Genomic DNA, 16,816 nt, shown 5'->3' with positions numbered 1-16,816 from the left:
GAACTATCTCGTTCTTGTCCTCTGCCCCTAGGTGCGGACTTCAAGGCAAACATCATCTGCAGAGGTGGGGAATGTGTCTTGATCTCTTAAAACACATGGCCAGGATTAAATGTGGTAAAGAAGTCTGAGTGTCATATGTAACAAGCACTTGACAAAATCTTTTCTTTCACCGCAATATCCTTCAGTACACATAGCAGGAATTAACAGACTTTGTTAACAGTAATCTTAATATAAATAAAGTAAGTGCTGTGTGGGTGATGAAGACCCAAGCCCCTAAATCAGCAAAGTTGTGTCACAAATCCCCAAGGAATGCGACCAATGACATTCGCCCCATTAGCTCATCCAGGTACCTAGCTCTCAGGAAGCAGGTATTTTTTCAACAGTCAAGGATTAAATGGTTTTCAGAGACTCGATCAAAGGGCCTCTCGACTCCACTTCACAGAACCAATGGTGTGCCTGGTCTGAACCCACCAAAGATTGACTGGGTGGTAGTTGTTACTTGAGCCACAGGAACAGAAATTGCTGAGCTAAACTGAGTAGCTGGGAAGAGCCTAGAATTCCCAAAACCCAAATGATCTGCACAGGATGACTGACTACCTCCCAGTACCCAACAGACACACTACTCCCACCATGTCCAGCCTTTTTGCTGATTTAGTCACTAAGTCGTGTCCGACTCTTGCAAGCCCATGGACCGTAGCCCGCCAGGCTCCTCTGTCCATGGGATTCTCCAGGCAAGAATACTGGAGTAAGTTTCCATTTCCTTCTCCACGGGGATCTTCCCAACCCAGGGATTGAACCCAGGTCTCCTGTATTGCAGGCAGATTCTTTACCAACTGATGTATGAGGGAAGCCGCCACCAAGTCCAGCAGACCCTATCAAAAAAAAAAAAAAATCCACCCAGGGACTTCCCTGGCAGTCCAGTGGTTAGGACTCTGCACTTCCACTGCTGGGGGCATGGGTTCAATCCTCGGTCAAGGAACTAATCCCAGAAGCCACATGGCATGGCCACCAAAAAAAAAGGAAAGAAAAACCTACCCAGTTCCCAGATTACCCACAAAATTGCACATTTAAGAAATCCAGAGGAGGATGGAGATAAAGGTAAGGATGAAGGAAAACCCATGATATCTCTTTTCAGAATTTTTGCATCACTTTTTAATAAATCATTTGCACCTATTGTTCATCACTCTTAAGCCTTTGTCCAAAACAGATGAATATTTTAACCTAATATCTTTAGACTTATGCATTCACTGGTGGTGGCCTAAGTCCTGTTTCATTTCATTTTGGTGCCAGTGGCCTACAAATTTGCCTTTAAACATCTATTCTGAAGAAATTCCACTGCAAGAATACATCTCTATATTTGGGGAGATCCCCTTGTAATGGAGCTGACTTCTGTGACATGCTTAATAAAGAAATGCCAAATTAATGGTATTTCAGTGCCGTGTAATGTTATTTCCCAATACGAAAAGGAGATTAAGAAGGTAAGAATACATTATTAGCCATTTTTAAATCTTCATGGTAAATTTAAAATAGTAGATCCCTGGCCATATATGAATACACAGTTACCAAACGAGAACTAAAACTCCCAGGGTGAAACTTAACCAGCCTCTCCTAAACCAACCATCACTACGGGGGCCACTAGATAATGACCCACTTACTTCCTTGGATGTCTTAACTATCCCAGAAACATCAGAGCTCTTTTTTGGGAAGTGGAAATCTATTTCTGTTATCCATTAACACCCTTAAAGCATATATAAGCCAATGAGAAAGCAGTGGGGAGTCACAAACACAAGCTATGATTAAGGTCTCCAATGAAGGGCCAGTGGGTGCCCACTTTTTCCCTCAGTAATGCCTGTCTACACACGCTCAGCTTTAAAATGGAGGATCTAAAATTCTAACGCAGATCGAACCAGGTCCCAAAGTCACGATGAAGTTGCTGTTGCTCAGTCGCTAAGTCATGTCCAACTCTTTGCAACCCCACAGACTACAGCACACCAAGCTCCCCTGTCCTTCACTATCTCCAAGAGTCTGCTCAAACTCATATCCATTGAGTCAGTGATGCTATCTAACCATCTCAGCCGCTGCCACCCTCTTCTCCTTTTGCCCTCAGTCTTTCCCAACTCCAGGGTCTCTTCCAATGAGTCAGCTGTTTGCATCAGGTGGCCAAAGTATTGAAGCAACAGCATCAGTCCTTCCAATGAATATTCATGATGAAGTTAATGAACAAATATAACCTTGATGCAGATGCTACAACAGGTCCAGAAAGAAGTTAAATCTGCTGTGTTTTTATTACTCTCTCTAAAATTTCTCCTTAAGCAGGTGGAACGTATTTTCAAGGTACATGAGGGGACTTGGGAGGGACTTTTCACTTTTAAGTAGAAACTTTAAAAGGTCTAGAAAGGTCTCCACAAGTCTGAAAAAAGGATGCTGGATACCCAAGCGTTCTGAGATTAACTTTCTTGGCAAAAAGAATGTCAAATATTCCACCCACTTTGTTATCAGTTGTAAAGGTAACAAAATAGAGATCACATAGAGTTTCAGTTCAGTTCAGTTGCTCAGTCATGACCGACTCTTTGTGACCCCATGGACTGCAGCACACCAGGCTTCCCTGTCCATCACCAACTTCTGGAGTTTGCTCAAACTCATGTCCATAGAGTCGGTGATACCATCCAACCATTTCATCCTCTACCGTCCCCTTCTCCTCCCGCCTTCAATTTTTCCAGCATCGGGGTCTTTTCCAATGAGTCTGTTCTTCACACCAGGTGGCCAAAGTATTAGAGCTTCAGCATCAGTCCTTCCAATGAATATTCAGGACTGATTTCCTTTAGGACTGACTGGTTGGATCTCCTTGCAGTTGAAGGGACTCTCAAGAGTCTTCTCCAATACCACAGTTCAAAAGCATCAATTCTTTGGTGCTTAGCTTTCTTTACAGTCCAACTCTCACATCCATATGAGAAAACCATTGCTTTGACTAGATGGACCTTTGTCAGCAAAGTAATGTCTCTGCTTTTTAAAATGCTGTCTAGGTTGGTCATAGCTTTTCTTCCCAGGAGCAAGAGTCTTTTAATTTCATGGCTGCAGCCACCATCTGCAGTGATTTTAGAGCCCAAGAAAATAAAGTCTGTCACTGTTTCCACTGTTTCCCATCTATCTGTCATGAAGTGATGGGACTGGATGACATGATCTTCGTTTTTTGAATGTTGAGTTTTAAGACAGCTTTTTCACTTTCATCAAGAGGCTCTTCAGTTCCTCTTCACTCTTTGCCACATAGACTTTAGTCTCATGAAAAGTCTCCTCGGTTAATAAACCTTTTTAATTGCCTAAATATTCAGCATACAGACACAGACAGACATAGGTGTTTTCCCTAACAGCACAAGGGCATTAAAAAAAAAAAAGAATCCTACATTCATCCTCAAAAAAAGTTTGAAAATCTTTAGCATGGCTACAAAAAAAAAAAAGAGAGATTTATTTCATAGGTGGTTCTGGAATCAGCTTGGCTAACTGACAGTCACACCCCATGCAGTAAGGAACCCAAAGACAAGTGTGACGCCCTAGCCTCCTGAGGGCTAGATGAACCTGGCCGAGCACCCATTCCATGCCCTTTCCAAGACTTCAGTAGACCCCCAGGGGACTGATGGGCTCAAGATCACCTCCAGCTCTCAGCTTCTTCCTTGGGGTGGGTGGCAGTCAGGACAAAGTGTACAACAAGGCCCTTGCTCAAATTCTACTTGTGAATTTAAGTAGCTTGGGAACATAGCAGACCCCTCAAAGCAAACGAGAGAAGATGGTTTCCAAATGAACCACAGGCATTCCCACTCTCAGACTTTCTGTTCACACCTCGCCTGGAGGATCTTTCCATGACTCTTCCACTGCACTTGACCCAACCCCTATCTCCAGACATCCCCAGCCTTCCTCCCGAGAGCTTCATTTATCTCCCATCCCCATCCACCCAGAGACTGAACTTTCTGTAAATGACTCTCCTGGGTTGTGAGGCTTTGCACTCAGGTCTCATCTCTCACCTCCAGAGACTCAACAGGAATGTGTTTGTTTTGCCCAAACATGACAATTTCCTTCCTCAAACGGAATTCTGCCATTGATAAAATGTTGTACATTGACTTTCCTGAAAAAGTACTATCATCAATTCTGTGATGGCACAAATAGGAGGATACATTAAAGAACCTTTAAAATCATGACTTTAAGAAACTCAAGCAAAATGGTCAAACCGTGAACAAAGATGGAAGAGTAGTTTCCTGCTGTAAAATGACTCATTGAGCATTGCAAACATGAAAGATACCTAACCCCAGACACACAAGAACTGCATATAATCGAAGTCTGCTGTTGAGACAGGAAGGGGCATAGCCTCTAAAAGAATGACATAGCCATCGAGGATATACCATGAGCTAGTTGGAACCAACGAGATCCAAGATGGAGGAGGAGTCGACTTCCACTAGACTTTAAGCTCACCGTAAAACCTCAGCAAGCTAAATAACACACCCACAGGTACCATGACAGTTCCTAGACCAAACATTAAAGTCAACAAGTGGGTGGTGGCCCAGTTTCTGGAAATCCCCACCCCTTCCTCAAAACAGGTGGAATATTCCCCTCTCTAATTAGCTGATGAATTACCAACCCTATAAAAACTGACAGGGGACTCCATACTCTGATGCTGCTCTTGCCAAGATGGCCCACACTGTCTACGGAGAGCATTTTTCCCTGAATAGACCTTCTTTCACTTTACTATGGCTTCCCTGCTGGCTCAGAAGTTAAAGCATCTGCCTGCAATGGGGAGACCTGGGTTCGATCCCTGGGTCAGGAAGATCCCCTGGAGAAGGAAATGGCAACCCACTCTAGTACTCTTGCCTGGAGAATCCCATGAACAGAGGAGCCTGGTGGGGTATACAGTCCACGGGGTCGCAAAGAGTCGGACACGACTGAGCAACTTCACTATCTGTCTATGGCTTGCTCTTGAATTCTTTACTGCAGAGGCCAAGAACCCCTACTCAGCAGCTGTCACACAGACTCACGTGAGACCTGGGAGATGATCACCCTCTCCAGCCCCACTTTCTTTCCTGCAGCACTGTGACAAGGAAAATACAGTTGACTTTACTTTCTGACATTCTGCGGCGCTAGTTCTATAAAGGAGGCACCACAGGGCTGACAGTCTTTTCCACCTACAAACTTCACTGGAAAGGGATTGTAACCTAAGTGGAGGGGAAGGACTTCAAGCTGCGAGCTCTTCACCCAGCTCCTGGGCTTCCCTGGTGGCTCAGATGGTAAAGAATCTGCCTGCAGTGTAGGAGACCTGGGTTCCATCCCTGGTTCAGGAGAAGCCCACGGAGGAGGGCATGGGAACTTACTCCAGTATTCTTGTCTGGAGAATCTCATGGATAGAGGAGCTTGATGGGCTACAGTCCAAGAAGTCGCAAAGAGTCGGCCATGACTGAGTGTGTGTTTCTCGGCCAGCTCAACCTCTTTGCTCCAAGACTGTTGCTCACCTAACCTGTCTCTCTGCTGCCATTGCTGCATTTGCCTGGAATATCTCTGCTACCTGTGTGGCTAGCTGTTTGCCACCTTAGGTTCACTTGGAAAGGGTGTGCAAGTGCACTGCCACAAGCCATCTTCAGCAGCATCAGTCCATCCTCAATGGTGGCAGCAAACATGGATCAATGCGGGCAGGCTGCCCACATGCCAGGAGCTCCCAGTCACAAGCTCATCAGCAGACAGGACTCAGAGCAGCTATTTCCGTTCTTCAGCCACTAAGTCGTGTCTGACTCTGTGACCCCAGGGGACTGCAGCACACCAGACTTCCCTGTCCTTCACTATCTCCTGGAGTTTGCTCAAACTCATGTCCATTGAGTAGGTGATGCCATGTAACCATCTCATCCTCTGAGGACGCCAATTTGAGGCTTTGCCCCACACTGATTTCCCTGTGTTATTCATGCCACCATAGCCATGTGCATTTTGTGCTGATTTGGTTTTCATTGTAACTTGTTTAGGATTTTCAGCAGTTTGGCATGCGTGTCTTCCCAATGAGATGGTTAAACCTTTTTGAGAATGAAGACCTATACTTTCAGTTTCTTTTACATCCCCCATGCTGCCTTGTAAAGTACAGCATCTGTGACAGGCATTTAACAAAGGATGTCTGGTACCCCACCACTAGAGCCAGCCCATGGGAAAACTGGGACAAAGGCAAAATTATTCTTTAGCTCCTTCCTTCCTTCCACCCCTTCACCCCTTCTCCCTTCCCGTCCTCCCACCAGAGCCAAGAGCTCCCACGTAAACCATTATAGCACTTACTTAGGCCAAAGTGGGGTAGATCTCGATTTAGTGGGGCCTGAGGATTATGCAAATTGGGGGCCTCACATTAATAAAAGAGTTGAAAATAAAGTGTTAGTCACTCAGTCATGTCCAACTCTTTGTGACCCCATGAACTGTGTAGCCTGCCCTACAGGATCCTCTGTCCATGGGATTTTCCAGGTAAGAATACTGGAATGAGTAGTCATGCCCTTCTTCAGAAGATCTTCCCGATCCAGGGATCAAACTCGTGTCTCCCACACTGGAGACAGATTATTTACCATCTGAACCGCCAGGTTTAAGCAAATTGGGGGTCCCACATTAAGAAAGAGAGTTAGAAACACAAAATTAGGCATTAAAGCAAATATTTAGGTAGAAAGAAAAAATAAAATATAGCAAATTACAACTTTCTTAAGGCTGGTAGCACAAAAGTGAGGCAATAAATAATAGAATATTTGTATTAATTTCCTAGAAAACTCTTATGTCAAAATAGATATATACAGAAATATAGATAGATAGTTTTGGCTGAAAACTCTTTGATCGCCTTACAACTTTGCAATGTCATCTATAGAGTGAATACAAAGATAATTTAGACCTTCCTTCAGCAGGATTGAATGAGATTTGTCTTTTATGATGGAGAGATGGTATGCTCACAACATGCAAGTTCCCCAGACAGGTGTATTGGCGATTTACAGTTTACAGATTTGGGTCCTACAAACACAAGGATTTTGATCAAATCTATTTTGCACAACTTCTTTCCTAAAGGAAGAAAATGTATAGTGTGTTTATAATTGTATTATTACATTATCAAGAGCAGTCATGACAGAACAGAATTCCCACTTTTCAGTAGACAGTGATGAGAACCCAGTGCTCTACTTCGGACATTCTGGTGATTAAGTTTTCTGTAGGCTAGCTTCTGGCTCATCCATTTCAAACCAAGTGTCTCCTCCATAGGGCCCCTCTTTCCATGAAGGGCACCACAGGACACTTTTACATTGAACATGACCTCAGCCTTGAACCTCTAGGCCACGAGTGTGGCCAAGTGGACACAGCAGGGGGAATGCTTAGCAGAGACATGGAGCAAAATATACGTGTGCTAGCACTTTGCTATATCCCCGCATTTAGGTAATAAAGATGACTCAATATCTGCCTTGTTCTCTGGAATTCTCTCTCTGGAGACTCTCAGCCACCATGAAAGCAGTCAACTGCCCTGAGATCACCTTGCTGTGAGGAAGCCTATTCGTAGAGACCAACCACATGGAGCCGTGTCTCAGACCAGTCTAGTCTGATATGAGACACAGGAAGAGAAAGAGAGAGATGCCTGTCCCGTCCTCACTCCTCCAGCCGCCAAATGAAAACCACCCAGCTGAGCCCATTCCTGGCTTCCTGACCCACAAAAACTAGACAAGATAGTACAGTAACTGGTGCTATTTTAAGCTAGTAAGTTTGGGGTGACCTCAAGAGCAGCAATGACAATCAGCATAACCTCCAACTTTCCAGAGCTTCCACACTCATCTGAAAGGAAACACTTCTAATATTGCTGCTCAGTGTCCATCTAAACATTGTTTGCTGTAAAATAGGGATGTCAAATCTAGGTCAAGGTTCCTCCTGGCCCAGCTGGTCCTTATATGAACGGCAGCAGCCACCTTTCTCCCAAGTCGTCTCCTGAGTCCCCAGCACAGCCCCTGACACTTGACCCTCTTTGGGGAGGGTTGTCGGAGTCTTCCTCTGGGCTAAGCCTTGCTTTGCTTTTTTGTAATGAGCAATAACGTGGACACTTCAGGACACCAGTGGATCACAAATCCTTTTATTCTTCACCCTGAATAAACTAAACAATGATCAGAGGTGGCCGACCGAGCTTTCAGCCAACCAAGAGTAAAATTCTTTATTTTTTCTGAAGTCCAAGCAGCCCAAGGAAGTCCATGACCACTCCCTCAGTGATGGGTGCGAGGTGGGTGAGGGTGGGTTGCCCACATCCCACATCCTATTGGCCCAACCAGGAGGCTGCTTCAAGAAAGAAAATTCTGACTATTCACAGTATCTCTCCTGGGGCGGAAATGTTGGCCCATGGGAACCCAATCATAATTCTACTACCCATCTGGGGTAGGAACAATGACAGGCTTTCACTACAAGGAATTATTAAAATAGCATGACGTCTGGCAGGCGGAAACGTTGTCAGGAATCTGACAAGCATCCCACGTTTGCTCTCCCTTCCTCAATATGTATGACCCACCTCCTGCAAGACAGGCCCACGTCACTTATCCGCATTACTCAAAACCAGTAAGCAGTGGTCACAATCTGCACATCTCATCTGGTCCCCAAAGAAACAGGGAGAATAATCATTAATTGTGTAGTGAGTGTTAGGGGAACTTCAAAATCCTCAAGGAAAACTTGAGAAAAGCATCTGCAAGAAACCATGTAATACATATTGTTGCTGTAGTTCAGTTGCTCAGTCGTGTCTGACTTTTTGCGACCCCATGGACTGCAGCACGCCGGGCTTCCCTTCACCATCTCCCAGAGCTTGCTCAAACTCATGTCCTCTGAGTCGATGATGCCATCCAATCATCATGTTGCAGGAAGGGGAAAGAAAAGGAGGGAGGGGAAGAGAGGGATGAAGGAAGGAAGAGAAAAGCAAGAAGAAATGAAGAAAGCGAGGGAGGGAAGGAAAAACGGAGGCCGAAAAGAAGGTATGTGCCCATGTGCTCAGCCACATTGCGACACTCTGGACCGTAGCCCACCAGGCTCCTGTGTCCATAAGGGTTTTCAGGCAAGAATACTGGAGTGGGTTGCCATTTTCTCCTCCAGGGGATCTTCCTGACTCGGGGATCGAGCCCGCATCTCCTGCATTGCAGGCAGATTCTTCACCACTGAGCCATCAGGGAAGCCTGGCAGAAAAGAAAGGCAACTCATACTCCCCAGAGCCCTTCCACAGGCCTGCAAACAAAGTAGGTACTTTAATAAGTGTTTTTTAATCGAACCAAGCTGCTCAAGTATCCTCTAATTTCATCTTTACTCCCCCAGCCTCAAGCATGAGTTAAATCGGAAAGAAAGCATTCATTCAGATTTCAACCAACAAACCACCCATGGGACCTGGCAATGGAGTGGGCCTGGCCCTGAGGGTGGGGTCACACAGATCCAAGCAACATCTTGAATGCTAAACTCCTCCTAGGAGCCTCATCCAATAGCTTGGGAAACCAAAATACCCCTGGGAGGCAATTTACTCTGGCGTTGAAGCTCTCGGTTTTTACTCATAAACAAAGTAAGGAGTGAGCAGTTGTTCCACCCTTTTTGGTCTATTTGCTATAAGTAAGGCTACAAAGAGTGAAGCCAAATGCAAACAGCAGAGGGGTATAAATAAACAGCCACAGTGCTCAGTGCCAGGAAAGAGCTCAGCGTGATGAAAGGAGAAAATGTAACAGGTAAACTTCCTCCTGACATTTCTCACGCAGCGGGAACCAATTCCTCGAAATAACCGTATTCATAGCAGCCTTTCTCTAATGCTTTACTGACCTTGGACAAAGGAGAAGACCAGCATCCTTGACCAGCCCCAGGGAATTGAGAGCTCCATAGAGGTCACATTTCCCAGCTGTGACAATTTATTATGTCTCAGTCTCCATTTGCTTCTATTTTTCCTAAATAATGTAACCACAGAAATCCACACTGAAACTGAGCAGGTTCTTTGTACCCTTCTGGGTACAAAAGCCCCTCCATGTCCCTCATCTCTTGTTTGTAGAAAAAGCTTTGGTCTCCTAGGCCTTCCAAGTTCCAAAGAACAGGCTTAATCAGTTACTAATTAGGGAACAGAGGGAATGCAGAAACAAAGGAAAAGCAGTCAAGCAAGAAAAGTAATGATAGCTTTAAAAGAGTCCTGTTCCTCCTCAAGGGATACGTATAACCATCTGAGCACATCTTTGCAGAAACTAAGAGCCCCCCACCCACAGGCGGAGGATGGTGACTGCATGCTGGCTACAAGCACTAGACACCAGACTGGTTGGAATCAGACAGCGGATGACTAAGATATCCTAAACATCACCATGTTACTCCACCACCAACCAATCAGAAGAAAGTCCATGAGCTGCAGCCTTCATCCCAACACTGCCTTTAAAAACTCTCCCCTGAAAGCCATCAGTGTGTGTGTGTGTGTGTGTGTGCATTTTACTTAACCATATAACTTAAATATAAACTGACAGCTTATATTTAAATAGCTTTCCAAGTGGCACTAGTGGTAAAGAACCCATCTGCCAGTGCAGTAGACATAAGAAAGAAAGGGAAAGTGAAAGTCGCGTCTGACTCTTTGCAACCTCACGGACTATACACTCCATGAAATGCTCCAGGCCAGAGTACTGGAGTGGGTAGCCTTCCCCTTCTCAAGGGGATCTTCCCAACCCAGGGATCTAACCCAGGTCTCCTGCATTGCAGGTGGATTCTTTACCAACTGGGCTATGAGGGAACAGGGGTTCAGTCCCTGGGTCAGGAAGATCCCCTGAAGAAGGAAATGGCACCCCACTCCAGTATTCTTGCCTGGAGAATCCCACGGACTGCGGAGCCTGGTGGACTACAGTCCATAGGATCGCAAAAAGTCGGACACAACTGAAGCAACTTAGCACATATATATATATTGCATTAGCAGCCTACATTTTTCAATCTTAAAGTGAGCATAATTAATAAAACATAAAAGAGTATGGCTTTAGACTAAGAGCCATAGTTTTATATCCCTACAGAGATAAAACTTGATAAACTTATGTAAGATTATAGACTATACGAAGTTTAAATTAAGATATACAAAAATATCATTGGTTTATTGGCATTAGCAGTTGCAATGCCATCTGTCATTTCAGGGTCTCTATTTTCCTGGACAGAAAATGGGTTAGAGTCACTAAAAAGATTAAATGAACTAACGGGTATTTGTCTTAATGAAATGCAACAGATATTTTGGAAATTCCAAATATTTATGGCATATAAGTTACATGAAAATAAGAGCAATAATATGAGTCTATCATGGCAAGATGCTCACAAAAATAAAACAGTTTGTAAAAGGTAAATATCTACAGGGGGAGGAAACTGTTGAAGTATCATACACATACACTATATGTATTTGTATGCGTGCTCAGCCACTCAGCCGTATCTGACTCTGCGACCCCATAGACTGCAGCCCGCCAGGCTCCTCTGTACATGGGATTCTCCAGGCAAGAATACTAGAGTAGGTTGCCATGCCCTCCTCCAGGGGATCTTACCCACCCAAGGATCAAATCTGCGTCTCTTGCATCTCCTGCATTGGCAGGTGGGTTCTTTACCACTGAGCCACCTCAGAAGCCACATAAACTGTACACATTGCTCTTAATTAAATCAGTATTAAATTTATGTTTATTAAATGACAGGATGCACATTTTATTGATTAGCATACTATATTCCTATAGTAATATAGCTATAGCAGTATTAGTAAAAGTCATTCAATAGTGTCAACTCTTTGCCACCCTATGGACTATAGCCTGCCAGGCTCCCCTGTACATGGAGGCAAGAATACTGAAGTGGGTAGCCATTCCCTTCTCCAGGGGATTTTCCCCACCCAGGGATGAAAACCACCTCTCCTGCATTGCAGGCAGATTCTTTACCATCTGAGCCACCAGGGAAGCCCAACATAGCTATAGCTAGTGTAAATGAAAAAATGTATACTGTAACCACAGAAATCCATATTGAAACTGATCGCGACCCTCTGAGGCCCTCCTGGGTACAAAAACCCCTCCCTGTGCCCTGTTTCTTGTTTGCAGAAAAGGCTTTATAGTCTCCTAGACGTTCCCTGAGTTCCAAAGAGCAGGAATCCCTTTTGAAGACAAAGGCAAAAACAAGTAGGCGAATTTTTTTTTCATCCTATAAATCTCATTTAAGAGAGCAAAGCCAAATGGAGTGAAACCTGATTTAAACGCGCAGAATTCCTTTCCAGCCCCCTCTCCCCTGCCCTGCACTGAGGGGAAATTACAAGACATCAGGAAACCACCCAACAGGGCTTCCTTGCACACCGTCCGGCTCCCTCTCTCCAAGGGAACTAAACATTTGCTTTTGTCCAAACCCAAGGGCTAACGAGAGCTAGTAACAGCCAACAAACTTCACACAAAAGCGGCCTCCGCCACGCCTGGATATATCTGATGCTCGCTCTGGGTCAATGGGTTGCTTGGGTCCACGGGCGGCCTTTCCGCAGCAAGTTGATGATAAAATGAGAAAGGCGGTCCCTGAACCTGCGCTTCTGCTCTTTACGCGCGCTCTGCTGGACATGATCGACCACCACCACCTCCTGAGGGAAACAAGCAAAACTCAGAGACCAGCAACTCTAGCCCCACAAGCTCATGAAAGCGTCTTCAGGCCACCCGGCCTGAATGTGAAGCAGGGAATTGAGCCCGCCCGCGCGCCCCTTCCCCGTGACCGCGTGGACTCCAGGGAGTCCCCAGCATCCAGCATCTCCGAGGTCGCGCATGCGCCGTGGCGGGGGCGGGGCGGGGGCGTGGGAGCCGCGCGGAGGGACTGTGCACAGTACCAGCTTGTCCATGGCGCTGCGTTTCGGTGCTCCGGGGAGGACACGCCACGGGTGGGGGCCCAGCCGACTGGTGCTGGGCTCTGTTGCCCACCCCTCCCACCGCTGTCCCCAGCTTGCGCCGTTCCTAGGCGTCTGCTCCGGTTGCTTCTTGCTAGGCTAGGCTGGTTGTTTGTGGCTCACGTGGTTGCCATGGCGACGAGCTTTGCTCCGCCTGGACTAAGGGCCCTCCTCCCGTCCCCGGTGCTCCTCGGGAAGTCGAAGGAGCGCTCTTCTTGCAGCGCTCTCGCCACCGGTCCCAGCAGAGGAGAAATTCAGAGTTTTCGGCTTCCGAGCCCCAGATGCCGCGTTTTGGCTGCTTTCCATCAAGTTTCTGTTGGCTCTCATCCGAAGGTTACTTCTGGCATCAGCCAAGTCTACTCATTTGGAATTTCTCTACTGAGTTTTCTATGGTTCTAGCTTCAGGAAAAAATGAATTCAAAAGGAGACTTAGTATGTTTCCATTTTAATTCCCACAGCTTCCCACAGCCTTGCGTGTACTGTGGTTCCTTGTTGCTTCCTTGTCGGGTACCTTCACAGCTGATTCTTTAGCCTAGGTAATGAATTTTCTGGAAATGTGTAACCTGGAGGTGACTAAGATAATTTGGTAAATGCTGTCTGCCTGTCAGAACAACACCTGTACTGACGTGTATGAAGTTTCCAAGAATTTTGCCCTAAAAGACTTCACAAAGAAGAATAAAAATATCTCCATCTCTGCAAACCGTCCTCAATCCTTGGGGCTAGGACTGCCCATTAGAAATGTCTGCCACATGTGTCAGCTTATACCTCTAGGAGCCATGCTTTTAAAAGTAAAAGGAATCAGGTGAAATTATTTTAGTAATATTTACCCCATAGTATTGTTACCGAGTCCAGCTTTGCTCTGCTGACCACACAGAGGCCAATACAGAGGCCACTGAATCCAAGAGAGGAGTTGTTGAGGCAAGGAATATGACTCTTCAGACAGCCCATCCACTGACAGCTGACAAAGAAGATGGCAGACTAACACCTCAAAAATTCGTTTTACTGGGGTCTGCCTGCCCATTCTTTTATGGTTCAGAGATTGGGGAGAGGAGGTAAGGAAACAAAATAAAAAGACCTTTTAATCTTACAAGTGTCTCCTAGAATGGCAAGCTTCAGGCAGGAGGATGTGTTAATTTCTTCTCTCCTGCCATCTACAGGTGGACAGGGTTCTGAAAAAAGGTACTTGAACAGGCAGAGGGGCAGGATTCTCTGAGGCAGGCCCTTGTGTATGATAATAATAACAAAAACAATGGAAAGCAAGTCAAACAGTGTCAACAAGATCTCAGGATTGACTTCTCTCTGCAACGGCATCACTGACTCAATGGACATGAATTTGAGCAAACTCTAGGAGATGGTGAAAGATAAAGGATCCTGGCATGCTACAGTCCATGGTGTCACAAAGGGTTGGACACAACTTAGCAACTCAACAATAACATCCAAAATATTTCAACATATTATCAGCATAAGTTATTCATGAGATATTTTACATTCTTTTTATCGTACTATAGCCTCAATTTATTTTTAATTGACTGCACCGGATCTTGGTTGCTCTTTCACTAGTTGTGAAGAGCTGAGGTTACTCTGGTTGTGGTGCTCAGGCTCCTCATCACAGTGGCTTCTCTTGTTTCAGAGCATAGTCTTTAGGGTGTTTGAACTTCAATAGCTGCAGCTCATGGCCTCAGTACTTGTGGTGCAAGGGCTTTGTTGCCCAACTGCATGTGGGATCTTCCCAGATCAGGGATTGAACTGGTGTCCCGTGCATTGCCAGGTGGATTCTTAATCATTGGACTACCAGAGAAACCCCCATTCTCAAATTTTCACGTGTATTTTACACAAACATTGGAGCTTCCCCAGTGACTCAGATGTAAAAAATCTGCCTGCAATGCAGGAGACCCAGGTTCAATCCCTGGGTCAGAAAGATCCCCTGAAGAAGGGAATGGCAACCCACTGCAGTATTCTTGTCTGGAGAATTCCATGGACAGAAGAGCCTGACGGGCTACAGTCCAGGGGAATCTCAAAGAGTCGGACATGACAGATCGACTAACACTTTCACTTTTACACAAACAGTATGTTTCAAATCAGACCAGTCTCATTTCCAATGCTCACTAGCTAATGTAACTGGTGGCTACTGTATTAAATAGTTCAGCTTTCAGTTCAGTTCAGTTCAGTCGCTCGGTCATGTCCGACTTCGCGACCCCATGAATTGCAGCACTCCCGGCCTCCCTGTCCATCACCAACTCCAGGAGTTCACCCAAACTCATGTCCATCAAGTCGGTGATGCCATCCAGCCATCTCATCCTCTGTCATCCCCTTCTCCTCCTGCCCCCAATCCCTCCCAGCATCAGGGTCTTTTCCAATGAGTCAACTCTTCGCATCAGGTGGCCAAAGTACTGGAGTTTCACCTTCAGCATCAGTCCTTCCAATGAACACCCAGGACTGACCTCCTTTAGGATAGACTGCTTGGATCTCCTTGCAGTTCATGGGGCTCTCAAGAGTCTTCTCCAACACCACAGTTCAAAAGCATCAATTCTTTGGCACTCAGCTTTCTTCACAGTCCAACTCTCACATCCATACATGACCACTGGAAAAACCATAGCCTTGACTAGACGGACCTTTGTTGGCAAAGTAATGTCTCTGCTTTTTAATATGCTGTCTAGGTTGGTCATAACTTTCCTTTCCGGGAGTAAGCGTCTTTCAATTTCATGGCTGCAATCACCATCCACAGTGATTTTGGAGCCCCCCAAAATATAGTCTGACACTGTTTCCTAGGCTGTAAACTCTAGGAAGACCCGCTCCGAACCTCCATGGAAAGAAGAAAATTGCATGTGTTCACGGTAGCAGCAGTGGTGGCGGTGGTAGTCGCTCAGTGGTCTCATGGACTGTAGCTCACCAAGCTCTTCTGTCCATGGAATTGGAGTGGGTAGCCGTTCTCTTCTTCAGAGGCTCTTCCCAACCCAGGGATCGAACCCAGGTCTCTCACATTGTAGGCAGATTCTTTACCATCTGAGTCACCAAGGAAGCTCTGAATCTGCCCAAAAGGGCTACTAAATACTAATTAGCTCTTGAACAATTTTCCAAATTTTTACTTGGAAAAAAAATCATTAAGTAAATATAAACTTTAAACACTCTTCAGACACTAAGAAAATTAAAAATGACTGTTTGGGGGTTCTATCTTGTTTTTTATTAATTACCACATTTTAATTTTTTAGAGCAGTTTTAGGTTCAAAGCAAAATTGAATGGAAAGAAACATTTTAACTGTCTGACTTGTGTAACTTTTTCTACAAAGGGCAGTCTCAGACACGTGATACCCTGTGGTGTTAGACTAACGAGAATTGTGACCTGGCACTCAGAGCAGCCAAGTTCCACCTGCCCCTGCTCGCTCAGGGAGTGTTTACACCCTGCTTCTCTCGTTCGCAAATTGTCTGATTTCATTGTGTACTTAATAATCACCTTGATGAGTTTAAAACCGAGCCCTCAAGAAAAGTTCTTGAGGGAAATGAAAATTCAGCTTGGCCAGGAAAGACAGTCCAAGAAAAGAGGGTGTCCTTAGTGAGTAGTCTGAGAAGGGGGAATGAGAGCTAGCACTCTTCCAGGTCATGACTGTGGGTTCATTAAACCTTTATATCTTAAAAAACTCTCTGAACTTGACTGTTAACACTTTGTGCACGGTAAGTCACTTTAGTCATGTCCAACTCTTTGCGACCCCATGGACTGTAGCCCGCCAGGCTCCTCTGTCCATGGGATTCTCCAGGCAAGAATCCTGGAGTGAGTTGCCATGCCCTCCTCCAGGGGGTCTTCCTGCATCTCTTCCGTCTCCTGCATTGGCAGGTGGGTTCTTTACCACTAACGCCACCTGGGAAGCCCAGACCATTAACACTATTGTCCCATATTACAGATGAGACAGAGAGATGATGTAGCTTAGCCAGGGCCACAAAACC

At 45.5% G+C, this 16,816-nt stretch overlaps 1 protein-coding gene across 1 annotated transcript in view; it reads right to left on the bottom strand.

Annotated features, from left to right (window-relative positions):
* The window catches only part of DNAH5 (dynein axonemal heavy chain 5), a 320,870-nt gene extending 307,790 nt beyond the window's left edge, over positions 1-13,080 (bottom strand). The window contains exon 1 of the mRNA XM_069556071.1: positions 12,821-13,080. Within this exon, the coding sequence (XP_069412172.1) occupies positions 12,821-12,832 (12 nt within the window). The 5' untranslated portion in view covers positions 12,833-13,080. The remainder of the gene's footprint in view (positions 1-12,820) is intronic.
* Between the last annotated feature and the right edge of the window lie 3,736 nt (positions 13,081-16,816).

The sequence above is a fragment of the Ovis canadensis genome, chromosome 16, assembly GCF_042477335.2.
Source record: "Ovis canadensis isolate MfBH-ARS-UI-01 breed Bighorn chromosome 16, ARS-UI_OviCan_v2, whole genome shotgun sequence".
Lineage (NCBI taxonomy): Eukaryota > Metazoa > Chordata > Mammalia > Artiodactyla > Bovidae > Ovis > Ovis canadensis.
Note: the sequence above shows the minus strand (reverse complement) of the source record. Positions and strands in the feature narration are given on the sequence as shown.